At 64.7% G+C, this 17,998-nt stretch overlaps 3 protein-coding genes across 4 annotated transcripts; all 3 read left to right on the forward strand.

Moving 5' to 3' along the window:
- Positions 1-13: 13 nt before the first annotated feature.
- On the forward strand, positions 14-12,535 carry CHLRE_03g197450v5 (uncharacterized protein). The gene is made up of 12 exons (XM_043061269.1): positions 14-355; positions 603-880; positions 1,070-1,264; positions 1,433-1,560; positions 1,728-3,366; positions 3,509-4,449; positions 4,572-5,336; positions 5,506-5,589; positions 5,783-6,005; positions 6,191-6,510; positions 6,654-6,810; positions 6,999-12,535. Exons 2-12 carry the CDS (start codon positions 635-637, stop codon positions 11,745-11,747), a joined length of 9,447 nt encoding a protein of 3,148 aa, XP_042926398.1. The 5' UTR covers positions 14-355; positions 603-634; the 3' UTR covers positions 11,748-12,535.
- A 48-nt stretch (positions 12,536-12,583) lies between these two features.
- CHLRE_03g197500v5 (uncharacterized protein) lies at positions 12,584-16,635 on the forward strand. Of its 2 annotated transcripts, XM_043061270.1 has the most exons (9): positions 12,584-12,769; positions 13,257-13,581; positions 13,676-13,718; positions 14,008-14,102; positions 14,231-14,318; positions 14,466-14,650; positions 14,898-15,100; positions 15,209-15,446; positions 15,570-16,635. In XM_043061270.1, exons 2-9 carry the CDS (start codon positions 13,288-13,290, stop codon positions 15,792-15,794), a joined length of 1,371 nt encoding a protein of 456 aa, XP_042926399.1. In that variant the 5' UTR covers positions 12,584-12,769; positions 13,257-13,287; the 3' UTR covers positions 15,795-16,635. The 2 variants fall into 2 exon arrangements, with proteins under 2 accessions (XP_042926399.1, XP_042926400.1); XM_043061271.1 differs by lacking the exon at positions 12,584-12,769 and having other exon boundaries at positions 13,194-13,581.
- Positions 16,636-16,773: 138 nt separating this feature from the next.
- Positions 16,774-17,935, forward strand: CHLRE_03g197513v5 (uncharacterized protein). Its single transcript, XM_043061272.1, has 3 exons — positions 16,774-16,992; positions 17,158-17,195; positions 17,362-17,935. The coding sequence occupies exons 1-3, from the start codon at positions 16,904-16,906 to the stop codon at positions 17,403-17,405; spliced, it is 171 nt and encodes a 56-aa protein (XP_042926401.1). The 5' UTR covers positions 16,774-16,903; the 3' UTR covers positions 17,406-17,935.
- Positions 17,936-17,998: the final 63 nt, after the last annotated feature.

Here is a 17,998-nt window from a genome sequence, read left to right on the forward strand (position 1 = left end):
CGGCCAAGCGAGGGGGACAGAAACGAAACTTGTCAGAGCACTTGCGGCAACAGACCCCAGACGTAGGCGAGTCGGCCCGATAGTTGCTACAATGAAGTTGAGTTAGCCTGAGCTTACTCAGGGAGCTCTGTGCGGGGAATGCCGCTCCCGCGACCGTGGAGCCTGAGCGGGCAGCGCGCAGCGCTCGCAAAACGCGCAGCCGAGCAGCACTGGCTGTTTGACTTTGAGTCACATCGGTGCTTGGAGCTCGCCAATGAGGAGCTCGACCAGAATGGCTCGCTTCTTGAGCGTCGGCACTGCACGGTGCACATGGTCCAGCCGCATTCGCTCGAGGAAGGCGTGCGCCGGCCCACCGGTCAGTTTAGGACACCAGTCTAGCCGCTGAACCAGGACGAATGTACCGCCCGCAAGCCATTCATGACCCCATTCCGAGCCCCATAACAGCACTTGCACACAAAGCAAACTCTGCGACCCTGTGATTTGTGCTGGGGGCATTTAGGCAGTGCTCGGGGTGTTTAGGAGCTGGCAGGCCCGGTAAGGCCCTCGACGCAACGGTTGCACACCACCGACGCTCCTTTTGCTACCCCCCACCTCCCTCGCAGCCGACCGCTTTCCTTGCGTGGTGTGTACCCGGATGGCTAAGCCAGACGCTCCCACGCTGGCAGACGCGAGCCTGGGGCCGGACGGTGCTGTGCGGGTCGTGGAGCAGTCCCTGAACGAAGTCCGGCAACGGCGCTGGTACGTCACGAAGACCTGGTGCCGCGACGTCCGGCGGGCGGCGGGCGTGCCGCCGCTGCCTCTGGGCTCGGACCACTACCTGTGCGAGGAGCACCTGGAGGAGCACCTGGCGTGGAAGCAGTACCTGCGCCTGCCCATCAAGGTGGGACAATGGGTGCTGGTGTAGGTTCTGGTGTAAGCGTAGGGTAGGTGTAGGTGTAGGGGGCGGATGGCCCCGCAGGATGGCCCCTGCGGTAGCGTAGAGCGAGCGGCAGGAAGTGGCTAGAGCAAGGTGCATGTATTCAGTCCTCCAAATGCCGCCGATGACCCGGGCTCCTTCCATCCTGCACAGGTGCGGGACTGGCTGCACCGCGGCGCCTGCCTGCATTGCGCCTTCGAGTGCGCCGGCGAGTCGTCGCCGCTGGCCGCTGGAGCCATGCCGCTGCCGCTGCCGCCGCGGCTGTCGGCTGCGCAGGCGGATGAGCTGCAGCCCGCGCTGGAGCCCATGGTGGAGGCACTGCTGTACCCGGCCGGAGTCAGCGAGCAGGTGAGGCCGGAATGGGTGGGTGGGTGGGGGTGGGGGGGGGGGGGGCAAGGGCAAGGGCGCTATGGTATATGGTGGTGTACTGTCACAGTGAGGTGGTGGTCTGAAGCCGCAGTAAGTGCGTGTGGAGCTTCGTGGATGTGCGAACAGCAATCACGCACTTGCATGCAGGAGCTGGCGGCTGCTGCGGCCGGCAATGAGGTGCCAGTGGTGCGGGACGTGACGGAGGACAGCGCCGACAAGGGCGGGCTGCCGGGACTGGTCAGCCTGCCGCTGCGGGGACGGAACTGGTGCAAGATGTGAGAGTGGTAGCCCTGGGTGGGGATGGCAATGAGGCGGTCAAAAGGTCTTGAGCGACTTTCTGGGGTGTGCCCAAAGATGTCGCACAGCCCCTCACGGCGCAACTGTACCTATCCCCTTGCGGTGTAAAGAGCTTAGCATTGACCCTCTACACACACACTCACAGGTGCGGCGGCAACCCGGCCGTGTATCTGTACAAGTCCCGGCTAAACCTGGCGTCAGAGTATGTGTTGTGCCCGCCCTGCTTCGTGCAGCTGCGGGAACAGCACAAGCAGGGCGGGCCAAAGGTGCAGAACAAGCAGACAGGCAAGCAGCCGGCGAAGCAGCGGGTAATGGAGCAGGGTCGGCAGAAGGGAGGTGCAGGTGATGGTGACTCGGACTCGGGCACAAGCGAGGATGAGGACGAGGACGACGACCAGGTGGGGATCGACCCTACGGACATGCGGCTGTGCTGCTGCCTGCGGCCGGAGCAGCTGCTGCGGCTGCAGCTATTAGTGCCGCGGCCCAGCGAACGGCTTGCCGGCGCCGTCACAATGGCAGCGGCTGCGGCCGGTTTGGGCGCAGCAAGCCCACCGGCGGCACTGGGTCCCGCTCAGGCGGGGCCCAGCAAGCCGCTGGGGCAGCCGCAGATGGAGCTGGCGGCGGTGGCGGTGCCGGTCGTGCACATCAGTGCAGGACCGGTGACGGCCGCTGGCCCTCGGCGCCCTCAGCAGCAGCAGCCGTACCACCAGGAAATAGGGCCGCAACCCACTAAGCCGCAACAGCAGCAGCAGCAGCCCAGGCGGGTATCCCCAGAGGCGGCGGTGCTGCGGCCGCAGCAGCACTCGGACGTACGGGCGGCCGTGCCAAGCCTGGGGATACAGCGAATGCAGCAGCAGGTGTCGGTGGGTGCAGGGTCCGCTGCGGCTGCCTTGGCTGCTGCTGTTGCGAACGGCGTAGGAGGGATGGTAGCACAGATGCAGCCACAGCCACAGCAGGGTATTTCCTTGTCCCCCCGGCAGACGTCGCCACAGCCGGTGCGCAGTGCGGTGGGGCAGCCGGCGTCGCATGCGCAAGAGCTGTTCCAGCGCATCATAGGCCAGTGCAATGGAGGCGCGGCCGTGGCAACAGCTAACGGCTGGAACGCTGGTGTGCAAGCAGCGGGTATTGGAGCCAGCGGGAGTTGTCCAGTCCAGGGATCAAACGCCTGGAGTGCTGCGGTTCTGCCCCAGCACGCGCCGCACACGCAGAACGTAACATGGCAACAACTGCAGCTGTTGCAGCGCTCTGGGGCGTTCGTACCAGCGGCGACGGCTGCGGCAGCAGTGGCTCCGCTGCCGGGCATGCTCGCACATAGTGCTGCAGCGGCCGTGCACGGTGGAGCCACGCCCCTGACTTGCTCATTCCCGCTCGCCGAGCCCGCAGTCCCCCCAGCTGTTCGCAGCACAGACCCAGCCTCCGCGGCCACGCCTGCACGCGCCACCGCCGCGACCGCAGCGACGACCGCCACAGCCTCGCCAGTGCAGCCAACTCCCGCCGCCGCTGCTTCCCCTGCCACTGCCGCCGCAACCACCCCAGCCAGGCTGCCGCTGTTCCCCTGCGTCTCGGCACCGGAGCTTGCGTCCGCCTTGTACAACACGCGCATCGCGCTGCCGGGGCGGCACGCGGCGGAGGTGCTGGGGCTACCGCCGCCGCCGGCACCTTACGACCCCGCTCCCAAGAGCCAAGGCAGGGACTGGATGGAGTACTCGGCGCGCTGTGCGAGTGTGGACTACTTCGGCGGCGCGCTGCAGCGGTGCGCGCCGCATGTCAACAAGGCAGGCGAGGTGAGGTCGAGGATCCGTGCCTGCTAGAGCTCCACTCCGACTTTGAAAGTCTGCGCAAGTCTCCAGCACCCATCAACCACCCCACCGCGCCAAGTCTCATGCCTACGCCCCCTCCCTAAACGCCCACCTTCCTCACACGCAGCGGCTGGTGGAGGAGGACTACGCCTACCTGGTGCGTAAGGACCTGCTGGCCCGCCTGCCGCCCGACCGCCGCCAGCAGCTGGTGGAGCTGTGCCGTGACCACAACGGCCGCGGCGGCCCGGTCCTGTTCTCCGGTGCCATGGGCTGCCTGCAGCAGGGCGGCGAGGGGCTGTTGGATGACGTCATGGCCGCCATGGCCCGGTGCGAGGAGCGGATCGTGGAGACACAGCCCACAGCGGCCGCCGCGGCTGCGGCGGAGCAGCGGCGGCGGTGGAAGGAAGAAGCAGGGCACGCGGCCGCGGCTGCGCAGGAGGAGGGCGGGGAGGGCGTCACGGTGGAGGATGCTAGAGCAGCGGCAGGGGCAGCGGCAGGGCAGGGCACGGGCTTGGGTGGCGGCGGAGGCCCTAAGAAGAGGCAGCAACAGGTGCGGGACGGAGACACGGCTCCGGTGTCGGGGCCCTTTCCCTGGACAATGGGTGGCTATGAGTGGACCAGCCGCCCCGAGCCAATGGGGCCGCCGCCGTCGATGCAGCCGCTGCCTACCCCCGCACACCAACACCATCGGTACCCTCACCAACAGCCAGCGCTTAATGGCTACCACACCGGGCCCCACAGCCCATCCGGCCCCAGCGGCGCCTACGCCATCGGTGGCTCTGCGCACGCCAGCCCCACTGCCCCGAGCGGCAGCAGCAACGGCGGCGGGATACTGCAGCCGCCTCAGCCGCCGGAGGTGGTCCAGCAGCGGGACCACATGTACGGACCTGTGCAGCTCTGCTGTTTCGACATGGCGCACCGCTACGAGTTTGGCCTGGAGACCACGCCCGTGTCGGCAGCCTTCAAGCCCTTCCCGCGCACCAACCCGCCCAGTGGCGAGGAGGTGGACCACGCCTATCCCGTCACGCCGCCGCAGCTGCTGCGGTACATGCGGGCCATGCTGGACAAGTAAGGCGGAGAGGACTGCAGCTCCGTCTTCTGTACGTGATGGGCCAATCGCTCTAGGTTTTCGGGCATTCGCATACTGACTGTGCTGTTCTTTCCTCCTTTTGCTGATGGGCATGCTGCAGGTATGGCGTGCCTGGTGATGAGCGCGTGCGGAACGTGCGGAGTCAGTGCGAGAAGCTGCGGCCGCCGCGGCCGAGCGGGCCGTCCCTTGACAGCGGCCATGAGGCTCGGCTGTCTCAGGCGGCCGCCGCGGTGGCGCTGGCCGCGCTGGATCGGCAGTGGCCCTTGAACAAGGCTTCGACAGAGGGCGGTGGTGGTTGCGGTGGCGGCGCCGGGAAGGCACGGCAGCAACGGCAGCAGCAGCAGCAGCAGCAGCAGCAGCAGCAGCAGCAGCAGCAGCAGCAGGACCAGCAGCAGCCACCGGAGGACAAGGCAGCACTACTGGCTCGTGCCCGAGACTATAGCGTGTCTTCCGGACAGGCGGGTGCGCTGCTCGCCAGGATGGATGCGGAGGTGCTAAAGCAGCAGCAGCAGCTAGGCAGGCGGGCAGCGGCAGGAGGCAGTGCAATGCCAGGGGCGGCTGCGAACGGGTCTGGCGGCGCCACCGGCGCTGTTGGGCTGGGCAAGCGGCCGGCGGACGTGGCTGCCCTTGCGGCACGCGAGGGTGGCGCAAAGCGGGGCCCAGGCGCTTGGGGCGCCGGCCCCGCTGCTATTGGTGATGACGATGGCGAGGAGGAGGAGTGGGAGGAGGGCGAGGGGGACGAGGACCTGGCCGATGTGCCGCTGGACGACCGAGTGCCTGTGGGGCTCAAGGTGCCGGTGTACCCGCTGACGGCGGATGACACATTGTTCATGACCAGCAGCGAGCTCATGCGACTGGCACACAGGTGCGGCGGGCTGCAGCAGCAGGGCTGTGCGCCCGGGCAGCTGGCGCCAGCTATAATGTTTTGCATTGGGCGGCGTGAACTGGGTACCATGGCGCTAGATTGGGGACGTCCACCTGGCCGTATGGCAGTAGATGAGGAAATGTGCCGGCCCTGTGCGTGCACATTGCAGGATGCTGGTCACGCACGGGCCGCCCTGGCTGCGGGAGGTGCTGTACGAGCGCCACAACGACGCCCTGGACTTCGGCACATGCAGGTGCGAGCGGCTGGCGGTACAGGGCCACGCCTTTCTGTAACACCAGCGCACCTGAAAGGTCCTTGCCCTCGAACTTGCTGCATGGTATGCCCCCCCCCTGGGGTCTGTAGCCTCCCGGCTTGGAAGGACACCACCCGCGGTTATGCGGAATGCAACTGCATGGTAACTGTGTGCCTCTGACCCACCCTTGCAGGCCTGCAGACGGCGGCCTGGGCGTGTTCGGCCACTTCTCCAACATCCTGCTGCGGCCCATGCTGGCGCTGGACTTAGCCACCAGCACGCACCTGGACCGCAGCCAGCCCGCCACGCTTATGTGCTTCGCTGCGCCCTTCGCCGTGCCGGCCGACATCGACGCCGCGCTGCATGTGATGCCGCGCGGCATGTACAGCGACCGCAAGAACGCGGTGTGGCTGCAGGTGGGATTCGCGGTGGGCCAGGGGATGGGCCTGGGGCCGGGTGTCATCACGGGGTGTCATGTCATGCAGGGGTGCGCCCCTTGGGGTTGTTGCTGTTTTCTGGTGGTTACTGCAGCAACGGGCTTCCAGTGCGACGCTGATAATAGTGCGCTCCACGACGTCATCTTGCCTGTGCCGACCCACAGGCCCGCAACCTCCGGGATCAGTGGCGGCTGCAGCACCCGACGGCAGCTGCCCGCAGGGATGCCGCGGCAGCTGGCGGCGCCGGTGCTGCCAACGGCACACCCGCAGCAGCCGCTTCGTCCGCCTCGAGCACCCTGGGTGGTGGCAGCGTGCAGCCCGTGTTGAATAGCCCAAGTGGAGATGCAGACCCTTCACGCGTAGCGCGCCGCGGCAGTGTGTGGGTCATCATACCCGGCTGCCGCCTGCACCAGCTGGCCAACGCGTGTAGCAAGGCCGCCAAGAAGCCTTGGCCGCGCAATCACAATGCCTTCTTTTCTGTCAGGTAAGACGGCACCTTGGGGCCTCGCTCGCTTCGCTTGCATAAGCGTCGGCACTGTGACATGCTGCCTCATGCCCATCTGCATGCTTCACGTTCACGGTAGACTCCAACCATCCCTGTGAATTGGTGCACGTGTCTCCAACCAGGTATGGCCGTGACCTGCACACGCTGGTGAACCTCTGCTGGAAGCACGGCGTGCCCTTCCACGCCGTCTGGCACTGCGAGGGCGACCTGCTGCTGCCCGGCATGGCGGCGGTGCACTCGGTGATGCCGCTGCACTGCGCCTCCATGAAGATCAGCCAGGTGGGTGCGGGGCCACGTACGATGCGCTTTCGGTGCGGTGCAACGTTCACGCGCATGATGATCGCGCGGTGCCGTTCTTAACCGTGCAAGCCGGGACGTAATCCATGAGCGGATCCTGCCTTGTGCGGCTCAGCATGCACCGAATGCCGACCTCGCACTGCGCTGTGTGTGTTGCTGCCTCCTCGCAGGACTTCCTGATCCCCAGCGGCCCTGCGCTGCGGCTGCTGTGGGAGATCGACGCGTTGCGGCAGGAGCACCACCTGGGCTGGGCGCAGCGCCGAGCCAAGGAGCTCAAGCAACCGCAGCCGCCCCGAGCACTGGCCACCATGACACCGGCCGCCGCGGCCGCGGCCGCCGCTGCAGCCGCGGCGGCTGCGGCCAACGTGGTACAGGCGCGGGGGCGTGACCGGAATAAGGAGCGCAACCGGGCCTTGGCTGAGGGCGGGCAGGGCCAGGAGGGGCTGCCAACGGCCGGCGCAGCGCTAGGTGGGGCTGCGGGGCGAGGGGAGGAGGAGCCCCCAGTGGTGGCGCACGACGCGGCTCCCGGGGCGGTGCCCGGAGTGTCAGACGGCGCTGTGGCTGGCGCTGCTGCAGGTGGAGAGGCGGGCGGTGCGGCTCCGCCACAGCCTGATGAGGCAGTCCTGGCGGCAGCGCGGGCGCTGGCGGCGCAGCCTCTGGACCCTAGCAAGCTGAGCTGGGGCGCGCGAAAGGGCCGCAGCAGTCGGCAACAAGGCAGCCCAAGCCACAGCTCCGGGTCTACGGCAGGTGGCTCCGCCGGGAGCGGAAGCAAAGGCGGCGACGGGGCGGGCTGGAATACCGCGGGTGCGGCGGCGCTGCTGCGGCAGCCGGAGTGTATCGCGTCCGCCCAGGCGCTGCCGGCAGACGGCAATTTGGATGGCATGGGTGTGTGCGGGGAGACGGCCGTGGGCGCAGTGAGCGTCTTGGCGTCTGGGGCCGCTGGCGTCCCGCCTGCGGAGGTGGGAGCGGTGGTGGTGCCTGAGGCTGAGGCCACCAGCACTGCCAGCGGGGCGGAGATGGCGCCGACCGAGCCAGCCTTGGTGCCCCAGGCAGTCAATGCACAGCCGGGAGCGGAGGCGCCGACGGTCCTCTGCGGCGCAGGAGCAACTGAGTCCCGGCCGCAGCGCAGCGCTCACGAGGACGGTGCAGTACAGGCGGAGGGCGATGTGGCACACGCGCAGCCGGATGGGGCCGCCAGCGGGGCGCACGTGGAACCAGCGGCTCCTGCGGCCGCCGAGACGCCGCCTTGTGCACGCACGGCTGGTGCTGCGAGCGCTGCCGCGGCGGGGGCACAGCTTGTAGTAGCCGCAACTGCGCCTTCCGCAGCCGCCATTGCCGCGGTTGCCGGGTCCTGGGCGCCGTGTCTGGCCCACTCCACCAGCGAGATGCCAGCCACCGAGGTCTTGTCCGACGGCGCAGGCGAGGCCGAGGGCGTGTCAGGCGGAGAGGTATCCAGCGCTGGCGTCAAGGCCGGCGCCGCAAGCCGGGCCACTGCAGGTGCAGCCGGCTCCTGCGCCCCGGCCGGCGGGGGTGCAGGCGTACGCTCGGGTGCTGCAGCCACCGCGGCCACGACAGCGGCTGGTGTGGGCTTGATGTCTGCGCGGCAGCCCAGCTGCTGCAGCAGTCAGCGCGACTCGGAGGCGCCCAGCTCGTGTGCCGACGGCGAGGGGCTGGAACTGTGCCTGCTGCAGGATGGGGTGGCTGTGGGGCCAGTCCCTGCGCCGCACGTGGAGCAGGTGGTCCTGTCAGAGGAGGAAGAGGGGGAGAGGAGGGGCGGCGAGCACGTGCAGGTGCAGGTGGCGGCGGCGGCGTCGGAGCCGGCGACCCACGCACAGGTGCTGGCTGAGCAGGAGCACGAGCAGCCACAACTGCAGGAGGCGACTGCTGAGGTGCCCAAGGAGCAGGAGCTACAGGAGCAGGAGCAGGCGCCGGCTTTTCAGCCTGAAGCTGAAGTAGCACAGGCGACTGTGGCGGCGGCAGCCGAGGCGGCGGTAGCTGAGGCGGCGACAGCTGAAGCGGCGACGCTGCAGCAGCCGCAGGAGGCGGGGCCAAGTTTTCTTGCGCAGCTGCAGGAGCAAGCGCCTGGGCCTAGCGTGCCACCTGTAGCAGCGTCTTCTGAGCCGCCCGCCGCGTCAGGTCCCGGCCTAGCGCCGGCCCCGTGCTCGTGCGGACGTGCGGAATGCGACGGGACTGGGACAGCAGGGCATGCAGTCGAAGCGTCTCTCGAGGCCCGGGCTGAGGCCGGGCATGAGCGAGAGGTTGCGGACATGCCGCATGCGGACTCCCCTGCCACGACGGCCCGGCTTGCCTCCACCACCTATGACGCGACCATCATGCAGCAGCTGCTTGGAGTCTACAATGACGTCGACGAGGACGCGCAGGATGAGGGGCAGTCACAGGAGCGGCCCCAAGCTGAGGCGCAGGAAGCGGCTGTACAGCAGCATGTGGCGGCGGCACTTAGCCCCGATGTGCAGCCGGAGCAGATGCCAGAGCTGGAGGCCGCAGCACTACTGGGCGGGGAGCCTGCTTCTGCTCCGGTCTCGCAGCACCCGCGTCTTGGGCAAACGCAGGAGGGGGCTGGTGTGACGCACCCGAGCGCCCAGTGTGGTGAGCAAGGAGGGGTAGCCTGCCCACAGGGAGCCCAGGCGGCGGCGCCGCAGGCGGCGGCGCTGGCCACCACGGCACCGCACCCGGTGACAGAAGGGCGAGCTTCCCTGGCCGACGTGGCCGCGGCTGCAGGTGATGCCGCGCTTGACACCGTTTATGCCGTCAGGGCTTCTGAGCAGGCAGAGGGGGCCAGCGGGTGGCCTGCTGCCGCGGCCCCAAGCGGCTCTGCGGAGCAGTCGGATGGCAGCCTCGCTGAGGACGAAGAGGAGCAGGCGTCGCCAGCAGCTGAGGTTCCGGATCTGGGATCTGTGCGTGCCGCATCCGCCGCCGCTGTCGAGGCCGCTCACAAGCCAACGCGTGTCGCCGTGGCCGTGGTGAGTGCGAATGAAGCCGCGGCACCTCCAACACTGCGCAGCTCCTCGCCTGCGCCAGCTGGGCAGTTGGCGCTGCTGCCGGCGCCGCCATGCGCAACCCTACAGCTGACGGCTTCGCCACCGAGCAGTCTGCACGCATCTCCTGCAGCGCAGCAATGCCCGGAGCAGATGCAGGGGCAGCAACCGTTGCAGTGTGGGTCCATGGTGCTCGCGTCATCCCACAGCCTTCCTGAGATCACAGGTGACCTGATGTACGTTGCGCATTTGAAGTCTCGTTTGGACGCCGTGGTCCCGCCATCAGCGGCGAGGATCGAGTGCGGCGGCTCCGCAGCAGAGACGGTCGCTCAGGGCTCCGCACCTCTTCTGCTGCCTGCCGTGGCAGCGGCAGCGGTGGATGCGGCGGCGCTGGCACCCGACAGCTCGGACCTACTCGCCATCCCAGCTCCTCCCACAGATGCGGCTGCAGCTGCTGCAGCGCCTGCAATGCAGCCGAACGGCGCGGAGCTGCAGCTGCAGGTGCACCAGCACCCCGCCGGCGCTCTTTTTGTGTATTCGGGCCCCGAGCAGCGTATAGCTCTTCCGCCCAGCCTGAGCGGCCTGCCGCTGACTGCACCGGAACCACATGTTATTGCGCTGATGCAGAGGACGCTGTCAGAGTCCTCGGGGGGCTGCGATACCGTGAAGGATATGGCGTACTTGGCAGCTTGTGCCACCAAGCATGCGGCACTCGCCGCGCCTGGACCTGTGGAGCTGACTGAACCGGGCACATACACCGCCGCCGCCGCTTTAGGTGCCACTGGTGCCTCGTACGGCCCTGCAACCCTACCGCCCGGTGGCGATGCGCCCATGGTGCTGCTGCCGCTGTCGCCATTGTCACAGCACCGGCAGCCTGAGCGGGCCTCCGGCAGCACCTGGTCTACGGCCCTCAGCATGCGGCCGTCAAGCGAGGAGTGGGATAGGGAATACAAGTCGGTTGCGCCCAGCGGCTCACACGTGCGGGTACTGCCGCAGGACGACCCCTCCGCGACCGTCGCGGAGCGCCGGCCGCCACCTGGGCGCGCGGGCGACTTCACGGCCGACGTCTTGCCGCCGCGGCGCGTTACACGCGGCCAGCAGCAGCAGCAGCGGGGCAAGCTTAAGGAGCCGGCGCTGCAGCACAAGGGATTAAGTGTGCAAGGCAAGGGCAGGGGCCGCGCGGCAGCTGTGCCTCATCGGGCGCTTGCAGGCGAGGGCGGTGGTGACCCGATGGAGGCGGAGGCGGAGGAGCAGTCAGCCCCAGAGGAGGAGGAGGAGGAGGATGTGCCGCTGAATCAACTGCTGGCGCTGCAACAGCGGCGTGGCTCGCAGCCACCATCTACACTGCAGCAGCAGCAACCGCAGCAACGGCCCCAGCAGTCCAGCCCGCACCAGCCGCTGGTGAAGAAATTAAGCAAGGGCGGCGTGGCCGCGGCTGGAGCTGGAGCTGGAGCTGGAGCTGGAGCGGGGCCTAACCAAGCAGGCGCTGTGGGGCCCAAGGTTATGGGCGGCGTGGGTTCGCTGCCCGGTGGGGCCAAGCGCGCACAGGCTGGCACGGGGGGACCCGCAAAGAAGGCCCGCGCGAGCGGCGCTGCCGCTGCGCGCGGAGCCACAGGTGTGGTGGGCGCGCACTCGCCAGAGAACGACGGCAACGCAGCTACAGCGCCGCTCAGGCCCGGTGGCAGGCGTACCCTGAAGGAGTCAGGGGCTGCCGCCATGGGCTCGGCAATGGAGGCGGGCGGCATGGGCGGTGGCGGCGGTGGTAGCGGCGATATCCTGTCAGCCCTCAGCAACTCGAGAGACGCGTTCATGACCCAGAGCGTGGTGGTGGGTCTGGCTCTTGCGGTGTCGTACACGCGCTGCCACCAGGAGCTCCTGCGGATGCGCAGCGCTGTGCTGGCAGCGGTGGAAGCAGGACATTAGGTGGCCAAAGGGTGCAGGCCCATGATACCGGTATAAGGATAGAATATCACGATGGAACATCTCGTGGAGGTAAACGAATTAGCGCACTGCGGTGACTCTTCTTCGGGTGTCTCAAAGAAGACATTGATACTTTCTTTTGGCTGTGCACCGCATGACATAATAACTGATGTTACGCTTCAAACTTCGAATGTCCACGAACAGGCTGTTGGGTAATGATACGGTGCGGTCTCTTTGGACTGTTTGTGGCTACCGTACCCTGTTGAAGGGCAACGTTTCGGAAGCGGGCTGTCTGTAGTTATTTCAGGGTTAGCGTATGACAGGGGTGCGTGTACCGTGCGGAGGGAGGCGCGGCTGCTTCAAAGTAATCAGAGCGATGGCAGCCAAGGGTGGGCCTGTGGTGTTTGGGACTATGGGCGGTGATGGTGGCACGCATATTGCTCTTGAGCAGAAGAGTTGTTTTACTTGTGGCTTTGTGACCCATCTGGGTTAAAAGTCCTAATGGCCTCACCAAGGGCCGATCTCCTTAATGCGACAAGCCGACATGTTGCTTGCAAGCGCAGGGCTAGCGCTGGTGTAGCGAAGGTCCCCATTTGCATGCAACTGGAAACGTGCAGCCCTGTGCAGCAGTGCGCTGGCAAGGGACATGACAAGTAAGGTGGTTTTCCCTCGCAAGGGCAAAGTGGGCTGAGCCCACGCCACGTCTCCATTCTGAGGCTGCAAGCGTCTACCTCACCTCTCGGCATAGCCGGGTCGGTTTGTACAGGCACTGCCCACCATGTGTCCAGCTATCAAGCACAAGCACAGCCAGCACAGGGCAATCAAACAGCAGGAAATCCCCCAGCCACAACACTCCCACACTGCTGCGTGGTCCCACCCGCGCCCACCACTCATCCGTACATTCGGGCTCCCTTTTCTGCCTTGCCGCGCCCTGTTTTTGCCCCTGCTTGTCATACTGTCGCCCGGCCATTGCTTTGCTGCATTCTGTTCGCATTTTCTCTGTGGTTGCTGGTCACCTTCCGCAGGTGCGCTGCGCCTATGCACCGCGAGTGTGGCGTTTGTCTGTGTGGTGCTATCGCCTGGCCGGGCCCCCGGAGCGTGAGGAATGCGCATCAGCAAACTTCCAGCCAGCCAGCAACTTTTCGGTACAGTAACTCCGGCGTTCGACCAGCCGCGCACTCCTGCCCTGCCGTTGCAAATTGTTTGCCATCTTCTGGGGTCTGGGAATTAGCTGCACCCTGCGGGACTTCACCAACCTGCCTTGACACTGTCCCATCACACTCCCACACTGCTGCGTGCGGCCTACCATATACTGTGCTGTGTTATGCTCGCCAGCAAAGACCCTAACTAGACACCGGCCGGCATCAACCTGCGCGCAGGCGCCGCTTCTTGAGCGGGGGGCGGTAACGTGCTTGTTCGATTAGATTAGAGCTCGGAATGGAGGGAATGCCCGTTGCACGCGCCGTACAAATTCCCTGTTTGCAAATCGCTCCGACTCATGAAAGTGCATAGTACTCGCCTTATCTATTTAAGTATTGCAATCATGTCCGCCACTAATCCGACACGTGCGTCTACCCGCGTCAGCCAGGCTCCGGGCGGAACATCGTCGATATCGTTCGGTGACGCGCCTCCGCCCAGCCCCAAGGCGCCTGCTGCTGCGCCCGTTGTGGAGGTTCCTGCTGCCGAGCCTGTCGCTGCGCCCGCTGCTGCTGCGCCCGAGGAGCCCGTCGTCGATGAAGGCCCTTCTCTGGAGAGCCTGAAGCTGGCTGCGATTTCCGCAGTGGCTGGCGCAACTGACAGCCCTGGCGTGCGCGACGCCCTTACCACTCTGGTCAAGGTGAGGCAGGCATGTGCTTTTTCCACCTTGCGTGGTCCCGTAACCCCGGTTTACCTGGTGACGTGATTATTCTTCATTCACCTTCATTTTACAGTCGCTCCAAACCGCTTCTACCGCTGCGGCGATTGCGTCCTGGGGTAAGCCCGATCTGCGGCTCGAAACGAGCTGAAGCCAAGCAGTTTCTTTGTTTGGGAACTTAACTGGCATATGCATGGGAACATGGGGCCTTAACATGCTCGAAACGGGATGCAGACCTTTTTGGAGAGCTACCTCTTCGTTAACGCATGTCTCAAGGCGATTGCGCACATGGTGCTCCCAGCGGTGCACCACACCAGCTGCCTGCGCCCCCGCCTCAGCTCATCCGCAGGAACCAGCACACCACACAATGCCCATCAGCCTGGCCATTCGTCTTTGCTATCCCTGCAGAGACCCCCGCCGGCGCTGCTGCCGCATCTGGGAGCGCTGCCGCCGCTACTGGTGCCGCGGAGAGCCCGTACGCGGCGTCCCTGGCTGCGCTCACGGTGCGCACCACGGCAATCTGTGCGGCTTCGTGTGTGTTCCTTTGTGCGGGTGCATGCATTGTCAATGTAGTGCAATCTGCTCTCCACGGCGCTCCACGGCGACCTGGGACGGCCCTTGGCTGCTGCAGGCTGCCCTGAAGCTGCGCGGCACGCATGGCATCATCAGCATTGGCAAGAAGTTCCGCTCCATGGATGACAGCGGCGACCACAAGCTTAGTGAGTGCTGCAAACTGCTGTTGCTGCGGCAAATGTGACAGTGGCTACAGGACGGGGGTGCGTAACGACGTTGCAACTCCTGGCACACTGGATCCTGTGCTGATCTTGCTTGCCCCCTCCCCCGCTATACCTGTTCACTACTATCAGCCTATGATGAGTTTAAGAAGGCCCTGGTTGAGATGAAGCTGGGCCTGAGCGAGACGGACATGTCCCGCCTGTTCCGGCACTTCGACCGGGACGCCAGCGGCTTCGTGACGTTTGACGAGCTGCTGTTGGGGCTGCGCGGCCAGCTCAACGACCGGCGGCTGGACATGGTGAAGCGCTGCTACAAGGTGGGGCACTGATGTTGATATGGGGTGGGTCACTGTGCAGCACGGGGCCTCGTACTCGCAGGCAAGGCAGCGTACCATGTTGCGGTGATGCAGCGACGACTGGCCAGTATCCCGTACACAGCGAATGTCAGAATGTTCGATGTGCGCAGACTGCATCGCGACCGAACATGCCCGTGCACCCGCTCGCGTCGCATGCCTGACCCAGGTGTGTCCTGCTGTCACTTTTGCACTTTTCTAATGTGTCTAGGTGCTGGACAAGACTGGTGACGGAGTGGTGACCCTGGCGGACCTGGAGAACCGCTACGACGCGTCGCGCCACCCCGACGTGGTGGCCGGCATCAAGACGCCGCGCCAGGTGCTGCTGGAGTTCCTGAGCGTGTTCGAGGAGCAGGGCGGCGGCGTGAAGGGCGACGGGCAGGTGGACTTCGAGGAGTTCAAGACCTACTACGCGTGAGTGCCTTTGAGGCATGCTCTTGGATGCATGTCCTTCATGACCGCTCTGGCTGTGCTTGCAAATGCCGCATTGCTAAGCTGGTCCGACGTAACTACGCTGCGCAGGATGATCAGTGCCAACATTGATGGCGGCGAGCACGGCGACGACTACTTTGAGCTGATGATGCGCAACGTGTGGCACGTGAGCGGCGGCGAGGGCTGGTGCGCCAACACTACCTGCAAGCGCGTGCTGGTGGTCTTCGAGGACGACAGACAGCAGGTGGTCGAGGTGACGGACGACTTTGACGTGGACACTAAGGACCTGGCCGCCGTTAAGGCCAAGCTGACGGAGCAGGGCATCACGGTGAGCGAAGGAAGCACCACGTTTTTGTTCACAGCGGATACCGTAGTGCCAGTAGCAATGACTGACTTGCCGACGAGATACCGATGCTTGTGCCAGTAAATGCTGCCGATATTGTTCTCACAGGGCATCAAGAGCGTGGCCCTGTACGGTGACATGTCCTCCACGGAGAGCGGAAGCGGACCGTCCACGTCCGCGCCTCCGCGCACGCCTGGCGCGCCGCCTCGCTCGCCGGCGGGCACTGCCGCTGCTGGCGCACCCGCGTCCTCGCCGGAGCCCTCCATGCGCCCTGGAACTGGACGCCGCGGCGCGAACCCGGACCACAACCGCAGCAGCATCATCTTTGGCTAAGCCCCGCTGGCTGACAGGTGCAAGGATTTGATGTGCGTTGGGGCTACTTGATACATAGCAGCGTGGGATTTCCCGTCGACGCAAGCATGTGATAGAGGCACATATGTTCTAGGCAAGGCTCATAGCACGAATGCGGACAACGCTCGCGTACATATTCTTTCAAGGTTGTAGAACGGTGAGGACTGTCTATGGGGTAGCGCAGGTAATGTGTCCTGCTTGACAAGCCTGGATTGGCGTTTGCTGCAAGCTGCGACCCGGCAGGTGCATGCACCTGCATGTGATTGTAGGACATGTTAGGCGGGCTGCGTGCTAAGATAGAGAGGGATTCTTTCGGACGCCGACGGCGGGCGAGCAAAGACTGGAGCGTTCGATGCCTATAAGTCCGCCTGGATTCGACTAGCGTGTGCACAATTCAGTTGTAGTAGTTGGCCACAATTCGACTCGTATCTGCATGGCAGAGTGCATGATGTGCACTTAGAGCAAGGATTCATATGTCATGTGAGGCGGCGCGTTTTTGCCGTTACCGGGGCAGGGTTACTGGCAGACGTCCCGCCTTCATATTTTGGGTGTGCATGTCGGGGCTTCATCTCGGTTCAGTAACTCCGGCGTTATACCAGCTGCGCGCTCATGCCTTGACGTCGCACTTAGAATGAGGGGTCTGGGAATACGCTGCACACTACGGGACTACGCCAACCTGCCCCTTACTGCCCCTTACCCTGTCCCATCCAGTCCCATCGCATCCAGGTCATGGCTTGGTGTCTGACGCTGTCCCTGGCCTTGACCTGGTGCTCTGCCCCACTGGAATCCTTTGAGAATGCAGTTGAACACGTTATCATGCTGAGACGCTTTGCAGCCTGAGCTGCTGCGGTGAAAGGGCAGGGCCGCCAGGGGCCGCTGGGGCCCGACACTGAGAAGCACCACGGGCGCGCATCGAAGACAGGGCCGCAAGTGACACGGCAACATGCATTCATCACCAGCTATTATGCTCACATAGCATAGACACCAACCACTGACCACATACATTGATTTCAGTCAACTGTAGGCCTTATACAAGCATCTGGTTTTCTTCAACTACGTGCGGTGCGGTACCTCAAATCTTCTCTCCGAAAATGGAAAAGATTTTGCTTATCATCATCACCTTCCTTCTGCCACCTCTTGGTGTTTTCCTGCACACGAAACAGTGTAACAGGACCTTCTGGTGCGCGGAGGGCAGTTGGATGCGCGAGTGAAATAGTGCTGATGATAACATTGATACCATGATTCAAAGATAGCGCACACAGGCGACGTGGGCGCGAATGCGCGGCGCATGCGGGTTGGTGCCGTTGCCGATTTGCCGACCCTCGCTTCTTAACCTCTTATACAGGATAAACTTGCTTCTTACACTGCTCTTCTGGCTTCCAGGTAGGCCTTTCACTGATGGTCAACCCCGTGCTGCTAATAGTCCCTGCGTGTCCCCAAGCGTGTCCCCTCCCAGAGTCCGCCGAGTCTCCCCGCGGGGTCCCGCTTGGGGCTCCAGCGTGTCTTTTAGGCCTTACAAACAACACCCTCCCGTACACCACACCCACAGGATTTATCCACGGATTGATGGTGCTGGGCGTGGTCAAGTGCTAGAGCAGCAACTTTGCATATGTTGCTTATGTAGGGCGATGCTGGCGTAGGACCATACCGCTACCTGCGATGGGGCAGGTCATGTGGAACCGGTATGGTGGAACGGTACAGAGGGCTGTAAGGCGTTTCTGGCGGGACGCACTATGCAGGATTTCATTTGATTAGCTAGAGGGTGTAGATTGAAGACTCCGTGCAAATGCGGGCACACCAGGTAGTGTACAGTGTGAGAGGCACCATTCTGCTTAGTCTGGATACAGACAAGGATACAGAGTTCAGGAGTGTGTAAGTGTGTTTGATCAGGCTGAGTCATTGTCCCTTCAGATCAGAGTTCAGAAGTGTGATGGATCAGGCGAAGTCAGTGTCCCTGTCACACCCATTGCAGCCCACCCTCACCAGCGGACTGTTACTGTCCAGGCCAGGGAACCCCTGGTCCAGGCGTCCAGCCAACATGAGGCATCCGAGGCGAGGGCATCCCAGGCGAGGGCATCCTAGGCTCTCGCGCTACGCAAGCGTCTGCCTCATCTCCCGGACATAGCCGGGGTCGGTTCGTACAGGCACGGCCCGCCATCATGTGTCCAGCCACGTCCCGCTGTCAA

This window comes from Chlamydomonas reinhardtii, chromosome 3 (genome assembly GCF_000002595.2).
Source record: "Chlamydomonas reinhardtii strain CC-503 cw92 mt+ chromosome 3, whole genome shotgun sequence".
Classification (NCBI taxonomy): Eukaryota; Viridiplantae; Chlorophyta; class Chlorophyceae; order Chlamydomonadales; family Chlamydomonadaceae; genus Chlamydomonas; species Chlamydomonas reinhardtii.